We start from the raw sequence: 20,612 nt of genomic DNA, 5'->3' as shown, positions 1-20,612 counted from the left end.
TAACGTCGGAGTACGCCCACCGCAGCGTCACTACTCGACGAAGCCGAGATCGGACACCGAAGGCAACGCACAATACGAGAACGCGTACAAGTGACCTTGAAGTTACGGTCGACGGTCACGCGGTTACTGCCTTGGTCGACACCGGAGCTGACTACTCAGTCATGAGCGGGCCACTCGCTGTCCGACTCAGGAAAGTGACAACAACTTGGGATGGCCCGCTGATCCGCACCGCAGGTGGTAACCTTATTACGCCGTCAGGACGCTGCACCGCGAGAGTTACAGTAAATGGGCGAACCTATGCTACAACCTTCCTGGTCCTACAGAAATGCTCGCGAGACGTGATTTTGGGAATGGACTTCCTGAATGAGCATCCGACGATCTACGACCTCAGATCCAAGTCGATCAAGCTTTCCACGGACAAAGCCATATCTGCCGCGACGACAGCGACTCATCACATTGCCTTAAACGCCCTCGACGAAGCATTGAGCGTGCCGCCCCGATCAAGTGTCCTCGCCTTCACAGGTATTGGAGACATCGAAAATGCCGAAGGCGTCATCGAGGGGAACACCCAGTTATTCCTGGATCGAGAATTGGGCGTCGCAAGGGGAGTCGCCGAAATCGAAATGGCCAAGCCCAGGTGCTGCTAACCAACTTTCTTTCTTTCTTTCTTTCTTTATTTGTTTCTTAGAACGTGTCTAAGGGGGGGCCGAAGCTAAAGGCGTAACAACGGCTGACGGGGCCTCGGCCCCCCAATACAAATTCAGCACAAAAAAAAAATATTAATACATTTCGGCAAGCGGCACTGCACTTGTGAATCAAACAAAACATTTGCACATCCCAGTCAAAACGCACTACAGGAATTTACGACAGAAAACTTCTGTAGTCTGTCGTATTTTGGGCATGTAGTATTTCTGTAGTCTGTCCTCTGTAGTCTGTAGTGTCGTACTTCTGTAGTCTGTCTTCTGTAGTGTAGTATTTCTGTAGTCTGTCTTCTGTAGTGTAGTATTTCTGTAGTCTTTCTGTAGTGTAGTATTTCTGTAGTCTGTCTTCTGTAGTGACGTAATTCTGTAGTGTCGTATCTCTGTAGTCTGCTTTCTGTAGTGCATTTGTGTAGTGTGTTGTATTCCTGTAGTCATTACCAAGTACGCTTTATTTGTCAATTAATATGCAGCTACAGAGCAGCAGTCTGACTCTGAACATTCGATGCATTCCTGCAGTACAGCCAGGTATAAAAACACCTCACTTGGAGCAAATCGACTATTTATTTACATATATACAGAATTTTTCTTCAGCAGGTCTCTCTTGTTCAGACTGTCCTAGGTGAAGAAAAAGAACAGTGATATATATAGTATGCATACACAACAAATGCATGCAAATGTTACAAAAGTCATACAGTGGAATCTTGATTATGCATTCCCCTTTCATGCAACGATCCACATTTAAAATCAAATTGGCACGGGCCCGACGTAAACCCATAGGAATAATGCATTAAAGCCTCAATTATACAACTGAAGAATATGCACACGCCGCTTCATACGATGGCTGGCGGGAACCGTACGGAATGGGAGAGACATTGGCATGCAGAACACTTTACTGACAGAAGTGACGTCAACCAAGCTGTTTCCAGATAGAAATCAAGATGCAGACGTGCATGCAACGTGTGACCAAGTGCATCATGGCCTGTAATGACTGTTCTGCCAGCGGCTCAGAATGAGTCCGTGCATGCAACCCGCATCTATCAGTGCGAGGCGGTCCGCCTGGCCCGTTTTTCCGCTCGCTTCACTTACGAAGACGTTGCGGGAATAAAAACTGCACGTTCATACCACCATAAAGTTATTGTAGAGGCGGTAAAAAGAGTAGACATTTCTGTGATCGCTGGTGGCTAGTTCAAAAGCGCTTCTCGCTACACCTTGAGTAAAGCACATGTTAGGCCTACAACACCAAGCAAGCGGTGTACTGTCAGCCGGCAGAACGCACATCACTGCAGAAATCGTGCCAAAGGTGGACATTGCGCTTTCTTTTTTCCTTTAAGATACGAATTCTTAGTACAACATGAACTGGTGGGCGAGTTGGTCTGACATATCTTAGTGAAGCAGCGCAACGGCACAAGGCCAAGGGAAGAAGGGGACAAACAGCGCTGAACTGACAACAAATGTTTATTCCGGATGCTAACAGCATATATATACTCTTTTGCACCTTAGAAAAAACAAAGAAACAGAGAGCAGCAGAAAGTATCAATCCCAGTCATTGTGCGCATGCAGCTGTATCGCGTGTACATCGATCATTTGAAATCAGGAAGTTGTGCTCTTTCACCGAGATGGCAACGGAAGGAGTGCTGATACAATTCACACCCAGCTTCATGATCTCAGATGCCTCAATAATCTCTCGTGTAAGCTTATCCTTGTGTTTGGTAACAACTTGGCTGTTTTTGAATTCTGGGTAACATGAACAGTCACGACAGTGAGTACCTATGTGGCGGGCCGCGTTCTTGACATTGTTTGCGTGCTCTTTAAGTCTTTCATTAAGACACCGGCCAGTTTGGCCGATGTATGACCCACCACACTTCAACGGGACTGAGTACACCACGTTGTCTTGGCATGGCACATACTTCACCCTGTGGTTTTTCTTGCAATTATGACCAGATTCCGATCTTTTATCCGGGCGATTAACTCTCGCACACAAGCCACTCAGTCTGACAGGAGCCGAAAAAACATCTACTCCAGCCTTTTTGCCTATTCTCTTCAAATTGTGGGACACAACATGAACATAAGGTATTACTGCCAGATTTTTTTGCTTGGAATGGGGGACAGCTTTGCCCTCCTCCAGCTTTTTCAATATCCCTTCTGCTACTGATGCCAGAATATGAAGGGGGTATTTTGCGTCTGTTAGCCTATCAACCTGATTGGAGAAACTAAATTCAAACTTGTGTGGGCAGGATTTTTGCATGGCATTTTGAAAGCATGACGCCACAATGCCTCTTTTAACAAGCTTCGAATGGGCTGAGCTGTATGGAAGTAAGGGCTTTTTACCCCTAGGATCAAATGCCCAGCAAACATGGAAATCAGTAAAATATAAGGTCAGATCAAGGAACTTAATGCGATCATTCACAGCCACTTCATGCGTAATTTCCAGCGGCGAAAGCACTTCACAGAATATCGCGCACAGGTCATTCACTTCCGCAGCGAAGCTAGCCGGGTCACAATCTAGTAAAATTAGGTAATCATCTACATATCGAAACACTCTTGCAACTGTTGAGCTCATGAGTGATTGTTCGAGTGCCCTGTCAAGCTTAGCAAGGAACATGTCACTTAGCAATGGAGCGATGCAAGATCCTATGCAGTTCCCATTCTTTTGAACTGTTTTTATTCCAAAAAATGGGATCTGCATAGGATCTTGCATCGCTCCATTGCTAAGTGACATGTTCCTTGCTAAGCTTGACAGGGCACTCGAACAATCACTCATGAGCTCAACAGTTGCAAGAGTGTTCCGATATGTAGATGATTACCTAATTTTACTAGATTGTGACCCGGCTAGCTTCGCTGCGGAAGTGAATGACCTGTGCGCAATATTCTGTGAAGTGCTTTCACCGCTGGCAATTACGCATGAAGTGGCTGTGAATGATCGCATTAAGTTCCTTGATCTGACCTTATATTTTACTGATTTCCATGTATGCTGGGCATTTGATCCTAGGGGTAAAAAGCCCTTACTTCCAACAGCTCAGCCCATTCGAAGCTTGTTAAAAGAGGCATTGTGGCGTCATGCTTTCAAAATGCCATGCAAAAATCCTGCCCACACAAGTTTGAATTTAGTTTCTCCAATCAGGTTGATAGGCTAACAGACGCAAAATACCCCCTTCATATTCTGGCATCAGTAGCAGAAGGGATATTGAAAAAGCTGAAGGAGGGCAAAGCTGTACCCCATTCCAAGTAAAAAAATCTGGCAGTAATACCTTATGTTCATGTTGTGTCCCACAATTTGAAGAGAATAGGCAAAAAGGCAGGAGTAGATGTTGTTTTTTCGGCTCCTGTCAGACTGAGTGGCTTGTGTGCGAGAGTTAATCGCCCGGATAAAAGATCGGAATCTGGTCATAATTGCAAGAAAAACCACAGGATGAAGTATGTGCCATGCCAAGACAACGTGGTGTACTCAGTCCTGTTGAAGTGTGGTGGGTCATACATCGGCCAAACTGGCCGGTGTCTTACTGAAAGACTTAAAGAGCACGCAAACAATGTCAAGAACGCGGCCCGCCACATAGGTACTCACTGTCGTGACTGTTCATGTTACCCAGAATTCAAAAACAGCCAAGTTGTTACCAAACACAAGGATAAGCTTACACGAGAGATTATTGAGGCATCTGAGATCATGAAGCTGGGTGCGAATTGTATCAGCACTCCTTCCGTTGCCATCTCGGTGAAAGAGCACAACTTCCTGATTTCAAATGATCGATGTACACGCGATACAGCTGCATGCGCATAATGACTGGGTTTGATACTTTCTGCTGCTCTCTGTTTCTTTGTTTTTTCTAAGGTGCAAAAGAGTATATATATGCTGTTAGCATCCGGAATAAACATTTGTTGTCAGTTCAGCGCTGTTTTTGTCCCCTTCTTCCCTTGGCCTTGTGCCGTTGCGCTGCTTCACTAAGAGATTCTTAGTACAGATACTGCTACCTGCTTCTGCGTAGTGACAGCGGTTTTAGAGAAAGTTTGAACAGAAAGACATATCGCTGGCATGGCCGTATACTGTGCACTGCACATCTCCGAAGGGTTGGAGTAGTCATATTCCTGGCGCGTCGTTCATATTTTTTCGAGATTCATCCGACATCTACTTAATGTGCAGGAACAGAGCGCTCGCCTGCCTTGTCTAAAGCCGCCTCTTCCACGCTGAAAAGCCTGGCTGCGTGCGGTCTCAGAACAGTCTGCTAATGTGGTCCATAAGTGCTGTTAACAGTCTGGTTCATAAATATAATCTTCTGTGCGTCATCTCAGTAGCAGACTATCCTTAAGCAGAACTTGGGTAAAGCAGTATCTCACTATAGTAGGCAAATTCCAGTGCGATTTGCAGGTTATTCCAGTGCCTAAGTGTACCATACAGACAGTTAGGAAATACAGTCAAGTTACGAGTTTTGTAAGCACATGAGCTTACCCAATCTATTCATGCATATAACAAGAGACTATTGGCTTCAACAGATATTTACCGCCGCAGGCCACAGCGCTTCTGTGCCAGGTAGCGCGTCACCTTCTTGTGGTACTTTTGGAGATCCTCAGCCGAGCAACCCTTCAGCTTCAAATAGTGCCAGAAAGAATCTGCACAGATGGGGTAATAAGTAATGTTAGTGTGGTTGAATATAAAAAATGAGCAGATCGAATAATGAGCATTAATACACCTAACATAGGTTGTCAGTTCGAATCCGTGCTGCAAGAAAGGCTCTAACTTAACTAGTAAGTTTATGCTGCACGACAGGCTGAATCGTATGACACCATCTGGTACATTCATGCCAAACGGTTCACCCACTAATTTTACAGGAATGTCGTGACTAAGCAGCCAGACTTTAATGCCTGCCAGACAGATATACATATACTGATCGATATAGTTTAGTTTCGAGCTGTCGTGCTCGAGCATCACACTGCCACCTGCTATTATTTTATTCCATTATCTAACCACCTCGGCTCCCATGGCAACTACTGGGATACACTGCTGCATTGGAGGCTGCCAACTTGGCCTCTATCCGTGGAATCAGCACAACTCAGGCTCAAAACGCAACCAGGCTGAGAACGCAACGCAATGCTCTAAAATTACTACCTCGGGCTAATAGCTCTGGGAGCAAAGCTTCACACACTGGTGCATAATAATATTATACTTCAGATACACCCAGCAAAGCAGTAGAGAGAAAAGCCCTTTGATGAATAACAAAATTTAGCTCGAGTTTAAAAACCCACTTGCACTCTGCGTAGGTTTGGGACTTGGGGGAAAAAGAGAGGTGCAGGAAATTGCAAAGGTTTTCAAGCAATTTCAACAAAATTTCAAAAATTATACAGCCCCTGAATTAGGGATGGCATACATCAAAGTGGTGACAAATGGAGTGACAAAGTTCCTTACACAGTGTGTGCACTGATGAGGAATGAGGAGGATTTGGTGTTTAACTGGAAGATTAACAGCAAATAAAGTTTATTGCGCATATCTGCTGCCTATGAAAGGCTAACCGCCGAATTCAGAAGTGCGCCTCAACTCGATACTCCGTCTCCACTCTGTGGAGTGGAGAAAACAACTGCTCTTCCATTTGATGGGCAGTTAGGATTGAAGAATGCCACTCGGCATTTCTTCAGACAAGGAGCTGCTCTAGAGACCTTCTTCCAACTGCCGTCCCTCGAGGAAGCATGAAAGGCAAATGATGATGAGAATAAGGCGAAAAATTGCCTTTGGCTACAAAAAAGCATGGCATGGCTATTAAGTGTCTGTTTTATCACGCTGCACCACCTTAAGAACACAAAGAACCTCACCGTTTATTAGCTTAGTAAAACATCTTTTGCAAGCTGCCTGACGAAAGCAACAGAGAAAAACTACCGGAAACGCTTGCACATCTGGCAACCTTTGCCACCAATGATGTAGCGTCTATGTAGGCATTTACGAATGGTGTAAAAACTGCCGTTCGTCAACTTGTGGGAGGTTTCGCTGGCCTGCAGAGGCCAGCGGCGAAGCTGAGAAGTACCAAAATGGGTTTGGATTTATGGGGTTTAATGTCCCAAGTGACTCAGGCTATGAGGGATGCCATAGTGAAGGGCTCTGATAATTTCATCCACATGGGGTTCTTTCACGTGCACTGACATCGCACAGTACACAAGCTTCCAGCATTTTGTCTCCATCAGAATGCGACTGCCGCGGCCAGGATCGATCCTGTGTCTTTGAAGTCAACAGCTGAGCACCACAACCCCTGAGACTGCTTCATCATCAAATTATGCATTACATAAATGACACTGCATCACAGAAAAGGACTAACAGTCATGGCCAAACTGTAGTTACAGCCAAAAGTTGGCACCGTGAACCTGCTCCCCACATCCAAAAGCTTAGACAGCTTCAGCCAACACACAGGAATCAGATTGTCTCCCAAACCCCATGACACTGCCTCCCAAAGAAGATGGCAGCCAATAAGTGGGCAACAAAAAAGTAAACTGTGGGTAACAACTTGAACGTCTTGCATCACGCTACAAGGTGATGTGAAATTTGAGGAAAGGCCCCAAGAAGCACATAATTTTTAGATTTTCAGAGCACTCTTAGCCCTTTAAATGCCAAATGTTTTCCTAAAAAACATGCCAGAAATTTTAAGCAATCAATTTTTTTGTGTACGTTATTCTTGAAGCCACTTCATTGCATACACATGGGTAGCTGAAGAGCAGTCAGCTCAATGCACCGATTGTGGTTGACAGCACTCAGACATACAGACAAAGGACAGAAACAAAAAAGATGATGGCACAGGCACTGAACTTAAAACTTTTCCCAGAACTGCCGACATACTGCATAAATACCCACACCACAGGCACCAACACGCAGCGATTTATGCACTCGTGGTAACAAGAAGTGGTATGAGAAGTAGTGGAAAAACAACAAAAGCTAGAAGCAAAAACCAGAGGACACAGCACAGGATAAAACCAGAACAAGGTGAGAGAAAAATTTATAAGCAAGTCATTTTTAAAAGACTGCCAACAGTGGATAGGTTTGACCGAAAGAATATTTAAGAACTGGTCTGATAAAATGGAACTAAAAAACCTTATACACAAACACAGACCAAGCGCAGTGAAAAAAAAAATGAAGGAGAAATGGCAAGAAAAAACACGCAATAGAAGCAAAATGGCGATTGGGTAAGCAAACGAGAATTAAGCAACAAGCGAAGGTGAAGTGTGCTAAAAATTAAAAGGATAAAAGGGGAATAAAAACGCGCATGAGCCACAAAGGTGAAGCCAACAATTAAGATGGTTAAAAGTGGAAGATGACGTACAGTGAAGCCGAGAGATAAAATATAAAAAAGTGAAATTCAATAACCAGTATGAAGGCAAAAATCAAGGAAAAACACCAAAAGAGGGAAGTTGGCAGAAGAGGCAAGGCATGTAACACACATGTAGAACCAGGGCTAGATCAAGTACGTCCACAAAGAAAGGCAATCCTCCGAGTAAAACCAAGCGTGTTCTTTACATTCACCCCGGAGCCTGAAAATCTCTGCGGCTTCCACCATTGCATTGCGTCAGCTTATTACGGGGCTTTATTAACACAGTGGCTTTCTCGAACTTTGGGCAGCATGGCTTTTTTGCGTCCCATTATCAGCAGTGGACTTGCAGGTACCTAAGAGATGTACCCGATAAATCAGTGTAATGCTCTCTTAGCCTTCCATTGATGCCAATGTATACCTTGCAGCAAGAAAAAGGGATTGAGAAAGCACTTCTTGTGCATGCCACTAAGGGTTTCTGTGCAATGCAGTGCAGCCTGTTTCTTTTTTCTTTTTCATTGACGATCCTAGAGAGGTGTGATAGGTGATGGGGGGGGGGGCGGCAGCAGAAAAAGCATCTACTCTATCTCTCGAATTTTCTAAAGGTAAATTTCACAGAACCTTAAGAAAATCGGAGACAAAGCAGGAGTACACATTGCCTTTTCTGACCCCCTAGCACCTATTGCAGTTGCGGAATCCTAAATGAAAAAAAAAAAGACGCTGCACCACGCAGCACAGAAAACCCTTAGCGCCATGCGCGGAGGGCATTTAATCAATCCTTTTGTCTTGCGGCAAGGTATACATTGGCATCAATGAAAGGATAAGGGAGCATAAGATTGATTTATCGGGTACATTTCTCGGGAATCTGCCAGTCGGAAAGAGCAAAACCACAAAACTATCACACAGAGGCAGGTGACAACACAAGGCCGTACTGACAACTGAAAATTTATTGAACAGCAGTGCTTATTATAGACAAGTCACGTGTGTAATCTGCAAACAATCGTAAAGAGGCAAAAAAATTCAATGGCAACCATAGAGCTGAGCAAATATGACAATCACCTGCTCAAAAATGAAACAAAAACAACCGGGGGAAACACAGACAGAAACGCTAATTTTCCTGAAAAATGAACACAGTAGGCGTGCTGACACACTTATCTGGCTCTGACCTCAAGATGGCAACAGCCTCGACAATTTCTCTTTCCAACTGCTTCTTTCTTCATCCAATAATCTGTGTGCAGTTCAGTTTGGGATAGCAGTCTACAATGAGACAGTGAGTGGGACGGCAAATGCCTCCGGGTCTACTCAAGGAACACGCATACTCTTGCAAACAAATGTGTAAACATCTACCACTTTGGACGATATAAAACTGGCCACAGCTGAGGAGAATCTCGTACAACATGCCCGTTGGCGGTACTTTTTGAATGCCTCATGCCATGTGCAACGGGGGTGGTGTACACGATTCCTCTCGGCTGTGGTCGATTTTATACCGGCCAAATTGGTAGATGGTGAAACACTCCCTTGCAAGAGTATTAGCATTCCTTGGGTAGGCCCGGACGACCTTGCCTGCCTGTCCACTGTCCCAGTTGTAAAGACTGTTAACCTAAACTGAACTGCACATTATTATTGGATGAATAAAGGGCCAGTTGGAAAGAAATTCTCAAGGCTGTTGCCATCCTGAGGTCGAAGCCAGATAGGTGGGATAGCACGCCTTCTGTGTCCATTTTTCAGAAAGAATTGGAATTTGTTTCCCTCCCTAGGTTGTTTTTGCAATGATTGTTTGCAGATTACATGCGCAACTGATCCATATGAGCACTCATTTCTTCAATAAATGTTCAGTTGTCGTACCGCCTTGTGTTTTGCCTGCCTTTGTCCCATTCTGTTTTGCGGTTTTTCTAACGATTTCCAACCAACTGGCCTACAAGCACGTACTAAATCTGCAAGTCCATTGCCAAAACTGTGACCGAAAAAAGCCATGCCACCCATGTTCGAAAAAGTGCCATTGTGTTAAAAAAGCACCAGAATAAGCCGACATGACGAACTGGTGGGAGCCGCCGGGATTTTGAGGCTCGAAGATTAATGGGCAAGAACACCCTCAGAAAAAAAGATTGCCTTTCTTCAGGATGTTTGACCTAGCCCTGGTTTTAAAAACATCTTGCATGCCTTGACTTTTCTGCCAACTCCTCTATTTTCGCGTTTTTGTTTGCTTTTATCTTTAATACTAATTGAATTTCATATTTTGATATTTTATCTCTCTCGTTTTTGCAGTAGCTCATCTTCCTCCTGTAGCCATGTTAATTCTTGTCTTCACCTTTGTTGCTCATGTGCATTTATTCGCCCTTTATTCTTTCAGTTTTTTAGCTCACTTCACCTTTGTAGACCAATTCTTGTTTGCTTGCCCAATCACCATTTTCTTTTCACCGCATGTTTTTTCTTGCCATTTTACTTTTATTTCACTGCCCTTGATCTGTGTTTGCATGTAGTCTTTTAGTTCTGTGTTATCAGACCAGTACTTAAAAATTTTGGTCAAACCCTTCCACTGTTTCACGTGCTGGTGGTCTTAAAAATGACTTGCTTAAAACTATTCCTTTAACCTTGTTATGGTTTCATCCTTCCCTGCTCTATAGTCTTGGTTTCTGTTTCTAGTTTGTGTTGTTTTCCCACTATTGGCCATATCACTTATTGTTACCACGAGTGCATAAAATTGCCACCTGTTGGCGCCTGTGTTTTGGTTATATATGCAGTGTTTCGGTGATTCTGGAATAAATCTGTAGTCAGCACCTGTGCCCTCATATTCTTTCTTTCTGACCCCAGTCTGTGTTTCTAAGCTCTGTCAACCACAAAAGATCAGCACCAACTAGACCGACAGCTTGTCCTATTCAAGCTCAATGTGTACTTTTCAAAGAAATGCTATGGCGAAAACACTGTACTTACAGTAAAGCCTGCTTGACTGAGCGAATACCACTGGCAATTCGCAAATTCCCAGCCTGCTCCTGATTGCTGGCTCAAGCCGCACGCAACTTTGTGGCTTGCACGACTTCCACGCAACTCTTGGTCCCTTGAAACTGAAACATAGAGGGATGAGTGAGAGATCTCAGATTTGATATGCTTGTATTCCTGCAATGACTAAGAAAAAACGATATTTTCCATAAGAACAATTATTATTTCACACTAGCTTCGCAGAGTAAACCTCGTTTATCACGACCTCGTTAACACTGACATACTGCACAGTCCCAGCCTGACTGCATCTAGTTCTATGGTGTCATATGCTTGTTAGCTATGAGCCCTTGGCCTTGCACCGGTTAATACAGACAACCACGGAATGGGCAATCAGCTCCGACCTTTTGAGTCATAGATACTCACAAGCTCAGTGGTCCCAGGGGTTCTAGAAATATTGGCAGGGCGACACAGTAACAAGCATTCCGCACCACTTGCTCTCGCTTCATTGCAAAAAAACTCTCACAGCAGACCTGTCCTCCATTTTGCAGTGTGAAAATAATCAAATTCAAAGCATGCACACAAAATGTGGACCTCTCTTCGAACAGAGCTTCAGAAATACGGGTATAATTATTGTAATTAAACCTACCTGCAGTTTTCAATTTATCCTAAAATTTTATGCAACTCGACAAGCAATAAGCATTAAAAAGGAATTAAAATAGCCAGCACTGTTTAAACAATATAGCTATGAAGAAATACGAGACGTATCCACTACTCTCCAGTGGTTCTTTAGCTTCATGCATTATAAATCTACACTTTCTTACAGGCACATTTGCACGCGAAACTTGGGTTTAACCCAATCTTGATGAATCTTTCTGGAATGCAACAATCAGGAGAAACCAGTTTTACTCAAAAACAAAGGGCCCTATACAATGCATCACAAGGCCGGCTAGGCGCACTCAAGACTACAGCCCCTTCCACAAGTCTCCAATTTGCCTGTCCTCTACAAGTTGCAGGATCCCTGTCCACTGCTTGTCGAATTTCGCTATCACGCCTTGCTAGTTCTCCCACTGCCCTTCTCAAACTCTTGGAATTCTGTTGCTCTAGCAGATCATCAGCTATTGTATTATTTTTTGTTTTAGCACTACACACTCCATGCCAACAATGCTGGATAATGTACTTTAAATAGGTTTGTAGAGCGTGCAAGTGGCTTGCAGCTTGACGAATAGGTGAGAAAAAAACGCGGAGCCTGACAAATAGGTGTGAAAAAAACGTGGGTTATTTGGAAGAAATGGGCTTGGGCAGGAGATGTAATGCAAAGGCAAGATAACCAGTGGTCCTTAAGAGTGATAGGGTGGATTCCAAGAGAAGGCAAACGTAGCAGGGGGCAGCAGAAAGTTAGGCGGGCGGATGAGATTAAGAAGTTTGTGGGGATACGGTGGCCACAACTGGCGAAGGACAGGGTTAATTGGAGAGACATGGGAGAGGCCTCTGCCCTGCAGTGGGTGTTAGACTGATGATGATGACAACCTGGTGAATTTGCCTCGCAACAACCGCTGCAGCCTGATATTTTGTAGAGCAGCACAATGGCCTTCATTTTTTGAGTGGTGAAGTATTCAGCATTTTGTTTCAACCATGAGTGTAAAGGGAAGACATTTTATGTTGCACAAAATGAAGGAATTACATGCATACTGGGCTTTGGAAGAATGCCCTGTGGACATTACAAAACACTGCCATCCTTGCTTTATCTCTGCCAGGTAACAAAATTCATTATTCTCCAAATACTTTGGACAAAGACAAGCTGCCGTGCACTCATTCGAGCTCAGTGGACTTTCCCTCCAACCAATCTTCAGTAAATAATATCAGGATTAGGCAAAAGTAACTGTAGTGTATTTCAGTGAGTCAGTGCCTTTTACAGAAAGTTTTGGAAACAGAAAAGTTTATGAGCTTTGTGAGCACATGATTGCACAATCTATTTACAGTCAAATGGGAAATTTGCCTTCCTATTCAATTTATGCACATTCAAACAATATTTACCGCTGTAGGCCACATCAGTTCTGTACCAGGTAGCACATGCCAAAAAAAGCCTTGATAGCGTAATAAGTAATGTGTGGTTGACTATAGAACTTAAAATCTAGGCCATATCTCTTGGATCTAATCTTGACATATTTCTGCATAATACTATACTGCAGATACAAAAAGCAAAGCAATAGAGAGAGACAGAGAAACTTTGCTAATGAAATGAACAAAATATTTACTTAAAATCACTGACCTGTTACTCAGCATGAGGGAGGAAATAAGAGGGAAAGACGAAGGAAAACAGGTGCAGAAAATTGTTAATGTTTAGAAAATAATAAATTTAAACAATTTTTGGAAATGATGTATCCATTACTTTACTTGGTTTTAAAGGGTTTAATGCCACAAAGCGGCGCAGGCTATACAGGGCGCTATTGTAGAGGACTGGAAAATTCTTTAGGTGTGCTGACATCACACGGTACCTGGGCCTCTAGCATTTCGTCTCCATTGAAATGAGACTAGTACAGCTGGAATCAAAACTGGCTGGAATCGAACCTGCCTCTTCCGGGTCAGCAGCCAAGCACAATAACCACTCAGCCACCATGACGGCTCCCATTTGGGGTGACATGCATCAATGTGGTGACTGACGGGGCTGACAAAGTTCACTTCAGAGAGGGTGTGCATTGATGAGGTTATATAGTTCAATTCTCCCTGTGCCACATAATTAGACAGGTAAAAATTTATTATGAGCACATGCTGCCTATGGCAGGCGAAGAGATGTAAGACACAAAGCATATGTCCATAAAATGAAAGCAAGAAGAGCACAATTTCTTGCTGTGAGTAACCGCTCCACTATCCAAAAGGATAGCCAGCTTCTTTAAAAAATGTATGTCCTGCCTATGTCCATTTATGATTCCCGCTCAGATTTTAATTCGCATTTATTTCCAACCAACTCAGTTCTCTCCCAATCTCTTATCATTAACCCTATGATTTTCCTGAGTGGTTCACCGCACTGTTCTCAATTTTAAGCCCTTTGTAAAGTACCCCACTTTTCCCGACAGCTTAGCAAAGGCAAAGCAGTTTAAAATTTCTTTTTGAGCATACTGCAAGGTGCTGCTCGTAACTTCTGAGTGCATGCCTAAGGCAATAAACCCCTTTCTTATTCTCCCAACCATTTCTTTCAAATGCTCTATATCTGTGCATGACCTGGCCGAGGTGTATTCTGTTTCGACTTCCAGTACCTTACTGCATTTCATAAAAAGGCCTCTTTCCTGATTATTAAGTATTGATTTAGCTCTCATTTTCACACTGAGTATTGATGTCCTCAATCATTTGCAAGAATTCATCACTTATACAACAACTCACCATTAATACTACAATAACATGAAATCAAATATAACTGAGCGGTTCTCCATGAGTCTTCGCATTTCCTGAACCAACCTGCTGCTATGCAGAGGGTCACCTCGTCTAGCATCATCACATCTTGTTCAGGGTATGTGGGTTGTGCAAAGTAAACAACCGTTGATTTCAGGTCACTGCAGTCAAAACTACAAAGTAGCTGGTGCAATGAAATGTTAGTTCTAAGAAGGTCTGCTTGTTTTTTTTTTATGCAGGCCCAAGTGAACACAGGCTAAACTGCATGCTGTTTGATGTCAGTGCAGGATAAAGATCCCCAGGTGGCCAAAATTATTCTGCAGCCCTCTGCTACGGCACCTCTTTTCTTCTTTAACTCCCTCCTTTATCCCTTCCCTTGCATCATTGTTCAGGTGCCTATCAAGATGTGAGACAGTTACTCTGTCACTTCCTTGGCTCAAAAACCAATTTTAAATTTTTCAAGGATACTTTCAAGAACGTAGAGGTACAAACTGTACAGTGTAACCACATGCCACAGCAATAAACCAGCAATACATCTGCGCTGACAGGAGCTTGCCAAGTACGCTGCAAGGATGCTATGCCACGCAAGATTTGGTGTCATCATACAATGTTACTTTACTGACTGACATTTCAGTGTACAAGCAAGAAATACCATTAAAGTATTATTGTACAGCACAACGTTTTTAAAAGATAAACAAACATTTTGGCCCTTTTAGAGGACACACATGCATAAAAGGCAACAGGTGTGGAATAGTCACTGCACCTGAAGCAGGCTCAACTTTATAATAACAGCGCAGTGTCAAGAGCTACATGAGCGGCTATATTTCATACAAATTTGCAGTTCATGTAATAAGCTGAGGTACTGCTGTAAAGTGCATGTAGAGTTCTGCATGCATTTTTAAACACAGCAGTGAACCTATGTTGAAAATATTTTTCAAAACAGGCAGGTAAGGTATGCGTAACTGAAAAAGATAATTACCATGAATGGCTTGGAGGGATGGCACAGCTGAAGGCAGGAAGCACGCATGGCCCAGCAGATGCTGGCAGCTGGCAACTGCAGGTAAATACGTCCCGACCAACAGCTATCAGTGCCAGTGACAATGTCATGAATGACAACAAAACAAACTGTCGACTGCTTCAGAAACTAAAATGAGGTATTAATATAGGAACACAAAAAGCAATGAGGTGGCCCATGACTAAATAAGGAGATTGTATGTGAAACACCCATACACATTCTTTGAGTACATTTACATGACTGTCATAACCACATTGAAAGATGAGCTGGCTGGAATACCGCTTTATTCTTATGCATGATGAAAAGAGCCCAACTATTCGAATATAGCATGCGCAGGCTTTAGTTAATTACTATTAGGGTGCCTTGCACTAGCGTCTAATGTATTCTTAAATTGAACATAGCACCCAGTCGACCAGTTTACCTTGCATAAATGAGAAGAGAAAATGCAAAAGACATGCATTCAATACCAAGGAGCCCGATATCTCATGTCACAACTGAGCATGATACGAAAATTAGTAGTGCATTTAACAAATTGCACACAAATAAAAACAGCAAAACATTTGTCGAGTGGTAATGCAAGTAGGGGCAAAAGCAAAAAAAAAATACCGAAGAACACTGGTGAGTGAGGTGCAGGGAGGTCTGTGGGTAGGGTTCCGTGCCTGGGAACAGTTCCGAGCGCCGAGAACTGCTGCCGGCAGTCAACCAAGAATAAATAAGAGAAAGTGAAAATGAATAACAAACCATCACCAATTGCGAACGACCTGAAAGCGGGCCGCATAAGCGAGGCATACAGCAAAAAGCTTGAAATCCCAAATAAGTGTGCAGTTGCATCCCCAACAGTTCAGTGCCCTGAAGGAGAGGAAGCATGGACGCCTACAGTTCAGGGAAGACACAAGAACGACCTGACATAATATTGCCAAATTCTGTTCCAATGGGGAAGCACAGATAAAAAGTTTACAAATGACTAGTAAATCTGCGCCAGCCTTCCACATGCGACCACTGTCTTCGAAAAAATTTGCATGACGAATATTAAGAAGCACTGATCCGATTAGCACCAACACCGAGCAAAATCATCCGGCGTCTATTCGCAGTTCGCCTAGCGCGAGTGCTTCATCGCGCAGCACTGCCGCTCATAATAATCTTCTAAATAGCACAAATCCACCCGATGGGTACCAGCCGCGAGCAAAATCGCCCGTTGTCAGTTCCCTTGCCTGTTGTCAGCTGTCCAAGCAAAAGCGCTCTCACCCGCGGCACTGATCGTCGTCTTCTACGCTGTACAAATCCATGCCAGTTGAATGTAGTAAACATTGTAGTTTTTCGCAGCGCTGCCAAGCGACCGCATAACTCTGCTGTGATCTCTGGTGGCATTTTTATTTACCACGGCACCTGAGTACTAAACGCAGAAATAGACTATGAAGCAACACTTATCACGCAGGCTATACGCCCGTGCTTTTCTGGCAACGCATTATAGCTGAGGCAACCGCACGCAGACTGTCTCCACTGCCATCCCTATATAGCCGCACACTAATAACGCGTGCGAATACAGATCAGTAATAGAGAAGCGTTGACGGGACTCACCGATCATGCAGCTCATCCAGGCTTAGTAAAACCACGCCGTCGTCTTCATTGCCTTTCCAGGTGACAAGCGCTGCCTTTCATGGCTTTGCCCGTCCAAACACACCGATGTTGACTGGGCGTAATACTCGTCGTTGGCTTCCAAAACACGCTTCTGTTCTTCACACATGTCCGCCGCACAAACACTCAAACAATGCCATGAAAAGCCAAATAACACAAAACGTGAAACAACGCACGCATGCCATGGCGCCGGCGGAAGCGGCTTTGCCCTTGTTTTTGCGTCGTTGAAAAACTGCAACTAAAATGCGCTTTTTTACTACTAATATTTAAATTATGTTTAGAACAAAAATAATCTTGATTTTTTTATTAAATGTGAACACTAAATCACTTTTAAATACTTTTGTTGACTTGACTTTTGTAGAAGCTGCGATCCTGTGATCCCATCACCCAGGGTGCCCCGGATGTCCTAGCAGACGACGGAGCAGACGACGGCGCAGACGACGCTGTTGACGGAATGAAATTTCGTTTGCTGCCAGCTAAAATCTCCTAATTGCGACAAAAAGGGCAAAGAAATGCACCGTATCTCAAGCTGGTGCATATCAAGGATATGTTGGACGTGAGCGGTAGGACTGAGAGCAGCTGCGATGCATTACTTTGACTGACGCGGGCATGTTCGACGGAGATTTACATGAAACTGAGAGCTTAACTGTGACCCGTACAAGCGGATTACTTTGATATCAACTGCTTTACGAAACTACGCCGATAGTTGCGTCACACTTTAGCTGATACGCAACAGCGGCTCGCACTCGCCGCATCTTGTTCGCGCGTGTACTTTCACAATTGAGCAAGAGCCCACATGGAAGCCGATAGAAGCAACTGTGTTTTCGAGTTCAGATTGTTCCGAGAAATACGAGCAGCTTGTTTTAGCACGCACTCGAATTGTAGTTCTCAGCCAGTGCGTCACGAGCGGTGACGATGGCGTCGATGACGAGCGTAAGAATCACCTTAAGGTGGCCGCAACGAAGCCGGTATTCCAAGCGTATGTGCGCTAAAAGTTGTTTACCTGTGCTGCAAACGAGGGCTCAGTCGCAGTCCAGCCGCTAGCTGCTCAGTTTTCCAGCCTTGCGAGCCCAAGACGCATGTTGCTGAGCATTGAGGGAGCCGAGCTTTCAGCAATGACACTGCCCGCGAGCGCGCCGAGCGACGAAGTTTGCGCTGCTCCCTGGATGTCGTATTCGTCGCTAAAAAGCCTAGCAGGTTTCATATCGATGCTAGAGCTGAGAGTGCTTTCGAACTGGCTAGCGCTGAGGTGCTACTCTCTTCACTGTACGTTGTACTGTGAACCATGTCTCGTAGTGAAATAAAGATATGCGCGGTTTCCGCGCTAACGGTGACGTCGAGGACGAGCTTAATAAACGCTGTAAGGCAGCAGATATTCGATGCATATATGTGTGCTAAATTTGTTCACCTATGCTGCAAACGTGAGAATAAAGTCTCGCTCAGTCGCAGGACAGACGCTCGCTGCTCGATTTTCCAGCCTTGCCTGCTCAGTTCGCAAGCTACTGAGCCAATCATTGAGCGAGCCGAGCGTTCGGCAACGACGCCGCCCCGCCGGCCGACGAACTGCGCGCTGCTCTCTAGCTACCCTTGTCGTCGCTAAGCTTAGCCGATTGCACATCGACGCCTAAGCTGAGTGCGATTCGGAACTGGCTAGCACTGAGGTGTTACCATCGCCACCGTTTTACTGTGAGCGCCGCGTCATAGTGAAATAAGCCCGCGGTTTCTGTGACCCCTTCAGGAGCTGAGCTAGCAGAGGCCAGGCGAGCTGCAATGGGCAGCAGAAGCGGCTGTGGGAGAAAATTTGTTTTGCTGTTATCGCTTCTATCAACAACTCGATATTGGCTAACGATACTCTATCCCATGGACGTGAACAAAAAATACCAGTGAATTTTTCTGACGCCGGCATCCAGGCTGGCAGGCCGGTCCCGAGAAGAGCGCCCTTACGCTTGCATGGCAGTGGCGCACGTCAAAACCGCCCCGACATTCTACTCTTCGCTCAGGTTGTCATAGCACACTGTTAATAGTAAGGAACACTTTAGTGGACCGAGCGTGAGGGACCAGAACACTCTAGAGGACGAAGCGCGAGGGCGCAGGAGACTGAACCAAAGCGCGCGATCGACTGACGTCAGTTCCAAGACTTCTCATTTCACGTGAGATTCAAACGAGCAGGCGAGCTGCAGGTCACTCTTGTAGGTATGAGGAAGTGTCGTGGAGCTGCTGCCCGATCGCAAGCGACTGCTGGTCGCATGCCCTTTGCTATTGCAAGTGTGAATGGGCATTAAACGCACGTTTACAGTAGGGATCCAGTCGCAGAGTTCGCGCGAGTTAATTAAGCCCCTTGGTCACGGAGGGTGATCCCCGAACAAATACATCCTCATGGGGAAGTCACTCACTGACCGAATTCTTGCGGCGAAACTTCATGTCGCAGAACTCGCCACCCAATCCTTGGCGCCGCGGGGTAACGCCACGTCGACTGACAAATAATCGGGTTCTTGTTCCTCCGGGAAATTACAGCGAAGGCGCGACGCAACGGTCCACGCACGCGCCCTTTTTAGGCGTCCGTGTTCAAAGACGCTCAAGGCTGTACTGGGCCTTAGGCTTCGTACGCTGTTCTCTATATTTAGCGAGATGGTTGCGTCACAGTCATGAAATTTTCAGTGGAAGCAATGAGCGAAGTCGTAAAAATATATATATTTTTTTCATATTTTATGATGATCTTGCAGCATGCGCGGCTAAAAACTGAAACGTGGAAACTTGATATGGGAGTCGCCTTGATCATTTATACAGGCAACAGGTCATGCGTGCGTAACATACATGCTGCCTTTCTGATAGCAGGACGATTACTGCGAGTAATCTTCCAGCTTTTTCGCCATCAGGTTACTGTATTACGTGTCGTTAAGCGACGCGTATTTGTGACCTTAGCTTTTTCTCCGCATGTGGTAGTGGGTACAGTATGTTACACTGCGAGACGCACAGGTCACAGCAGCCTTCGGTAGCGCCATTCGTCATGCTCGCGCCGACTCGAATGAAGACGCTCGCGTGGCTCGCAGCATGCCACTACCGCAAGCACTGCCTCATTCACAGGCGCCGCTAGCATTCTCGCTGGTGCATATGCTTTCTCTTGAGCATGGTCTTCTTTCGCTCACACTGTCATGTGCGAACTGAAGGGAAGATTGATTGCGAGCGGCGCCTCTCCTCCCCGCCAATTTTCGTGCGGCCGGTAGCTAGGTCTAGGGAAGCGAGTTGCAAACTCGAGTCGCGTTTGTGAATTAACACTTCATTTAATTCCCTCGATGATCGTCGCCAATCGAACAAAGCAACTCGCATCGTCTTCGTGGCTCGCCAAAGTGGAAGCGATTTAACACGAAATTGGTGAATGTCTGCCTATCCCTATCACACGATGGCGCTACAGAATTTCGAGATTTCTGTAGAAAACCACAATTACCATCGACTGCAATCTGTAACACGACACTTGCCTCGACAGATATTTGTCCCAAGACAGAACCCGCGACAGGTATCTGTCGCAAGACAGTCCCACGACAGGTATCTGTCGCAAGACAGATACCTCGACAGGCTGTAGTGTCGCGCGACAACTCTGTCGAGGCACGCAGGCCCTGTCGCGCGGCACGACTCTCTCTGTCACACGACAGCACCCGCGACAGA

At 45.0% G+C, this 20,612-nt stretch overlaps 3 protein-coding genes across 17 annotated transcripts in view; 1 reads left to right on the top strand and 2 right to left on the bottom strand.

The window, feature by feature from the left end:
• Positions 1 to 20,612, bottom strand: part of LOC149367588 (uncharacterized) — a 1,242,925-nt gene that overhangs the window by 551,229 nt on the left and 671,084 nt on the right. The gene's annotated exons all lie outside the window — the stretch shown is intronic.
• Positions 1 to 20,612, top strand: part of LOC149367592 (CD151 antigen-like) — a 231,785-nt gene that overhangs the window by 105,984 nt on the left and 105,189 nt on the right. The gene's annotated exons all lie outside the window — the stretch shown is intronic.
• LOC149367593 (uncharacterized) lies at positions 1,244 to 17,231 on the bottom strand. 5 transcript variants are annotated; one of them, XM_089556201.1, is made up of 6 exons: positions 16,893 to 17,231; positions 15,921 to 16,002; positions 15,279 to 15,353; positions 10,907 to 11,037; positions 5,195 to 5,303; positions 1,244 to 1,316 (listed from the first exon to the last, which is right to left on the bottom strand). In XM_089556201.1, the coding sequence occupies exons 1-6, from the start codon at positions 16,906 to 16,908 to the stop codon at positions 1,307 to 1,309; spliced, it is 423 nt and encodes a 140-aa protein (XP_089412327.1). In that variant the 5' UTR covers positions 16,909 to 17,231; the 3' UTR covers positions 1,244 to 1,306. The 5 variants fall into 5 exon arrangements, with proteins under 5 accessions (XP_089412327.1, XP_089412318.1, XP_089412321.1 ...); XM_089556192.1 differs by having other exon boundaries at positions 1,244 to 1,311; XM_089556195.1 differs by having other exon boundaries at positions 1,244 to 1,311; positions 15,921 to 15,999.

This window comes from Amblyomma mixtum, chromosome 1, assembly GCF_055824585.1.
Source record: "Amblyomma mixtum isolate Tamu chromosome 1, ASM5582458v1, whole genome shotgun sequence".
Classification (NCBI taxonomy): domain Eukaryota; kingdom Metazoa; phylum Arthropoda; class Arachnida; order Ixodida; family Ixodidae; genus Amblyomma; species Amblyomma mixtum.
The sequence above is the reverse complement of the archived record's forward strand: the minus strand, read 5'-3'. Positions and strand labels throughout refer to the sequence as shown.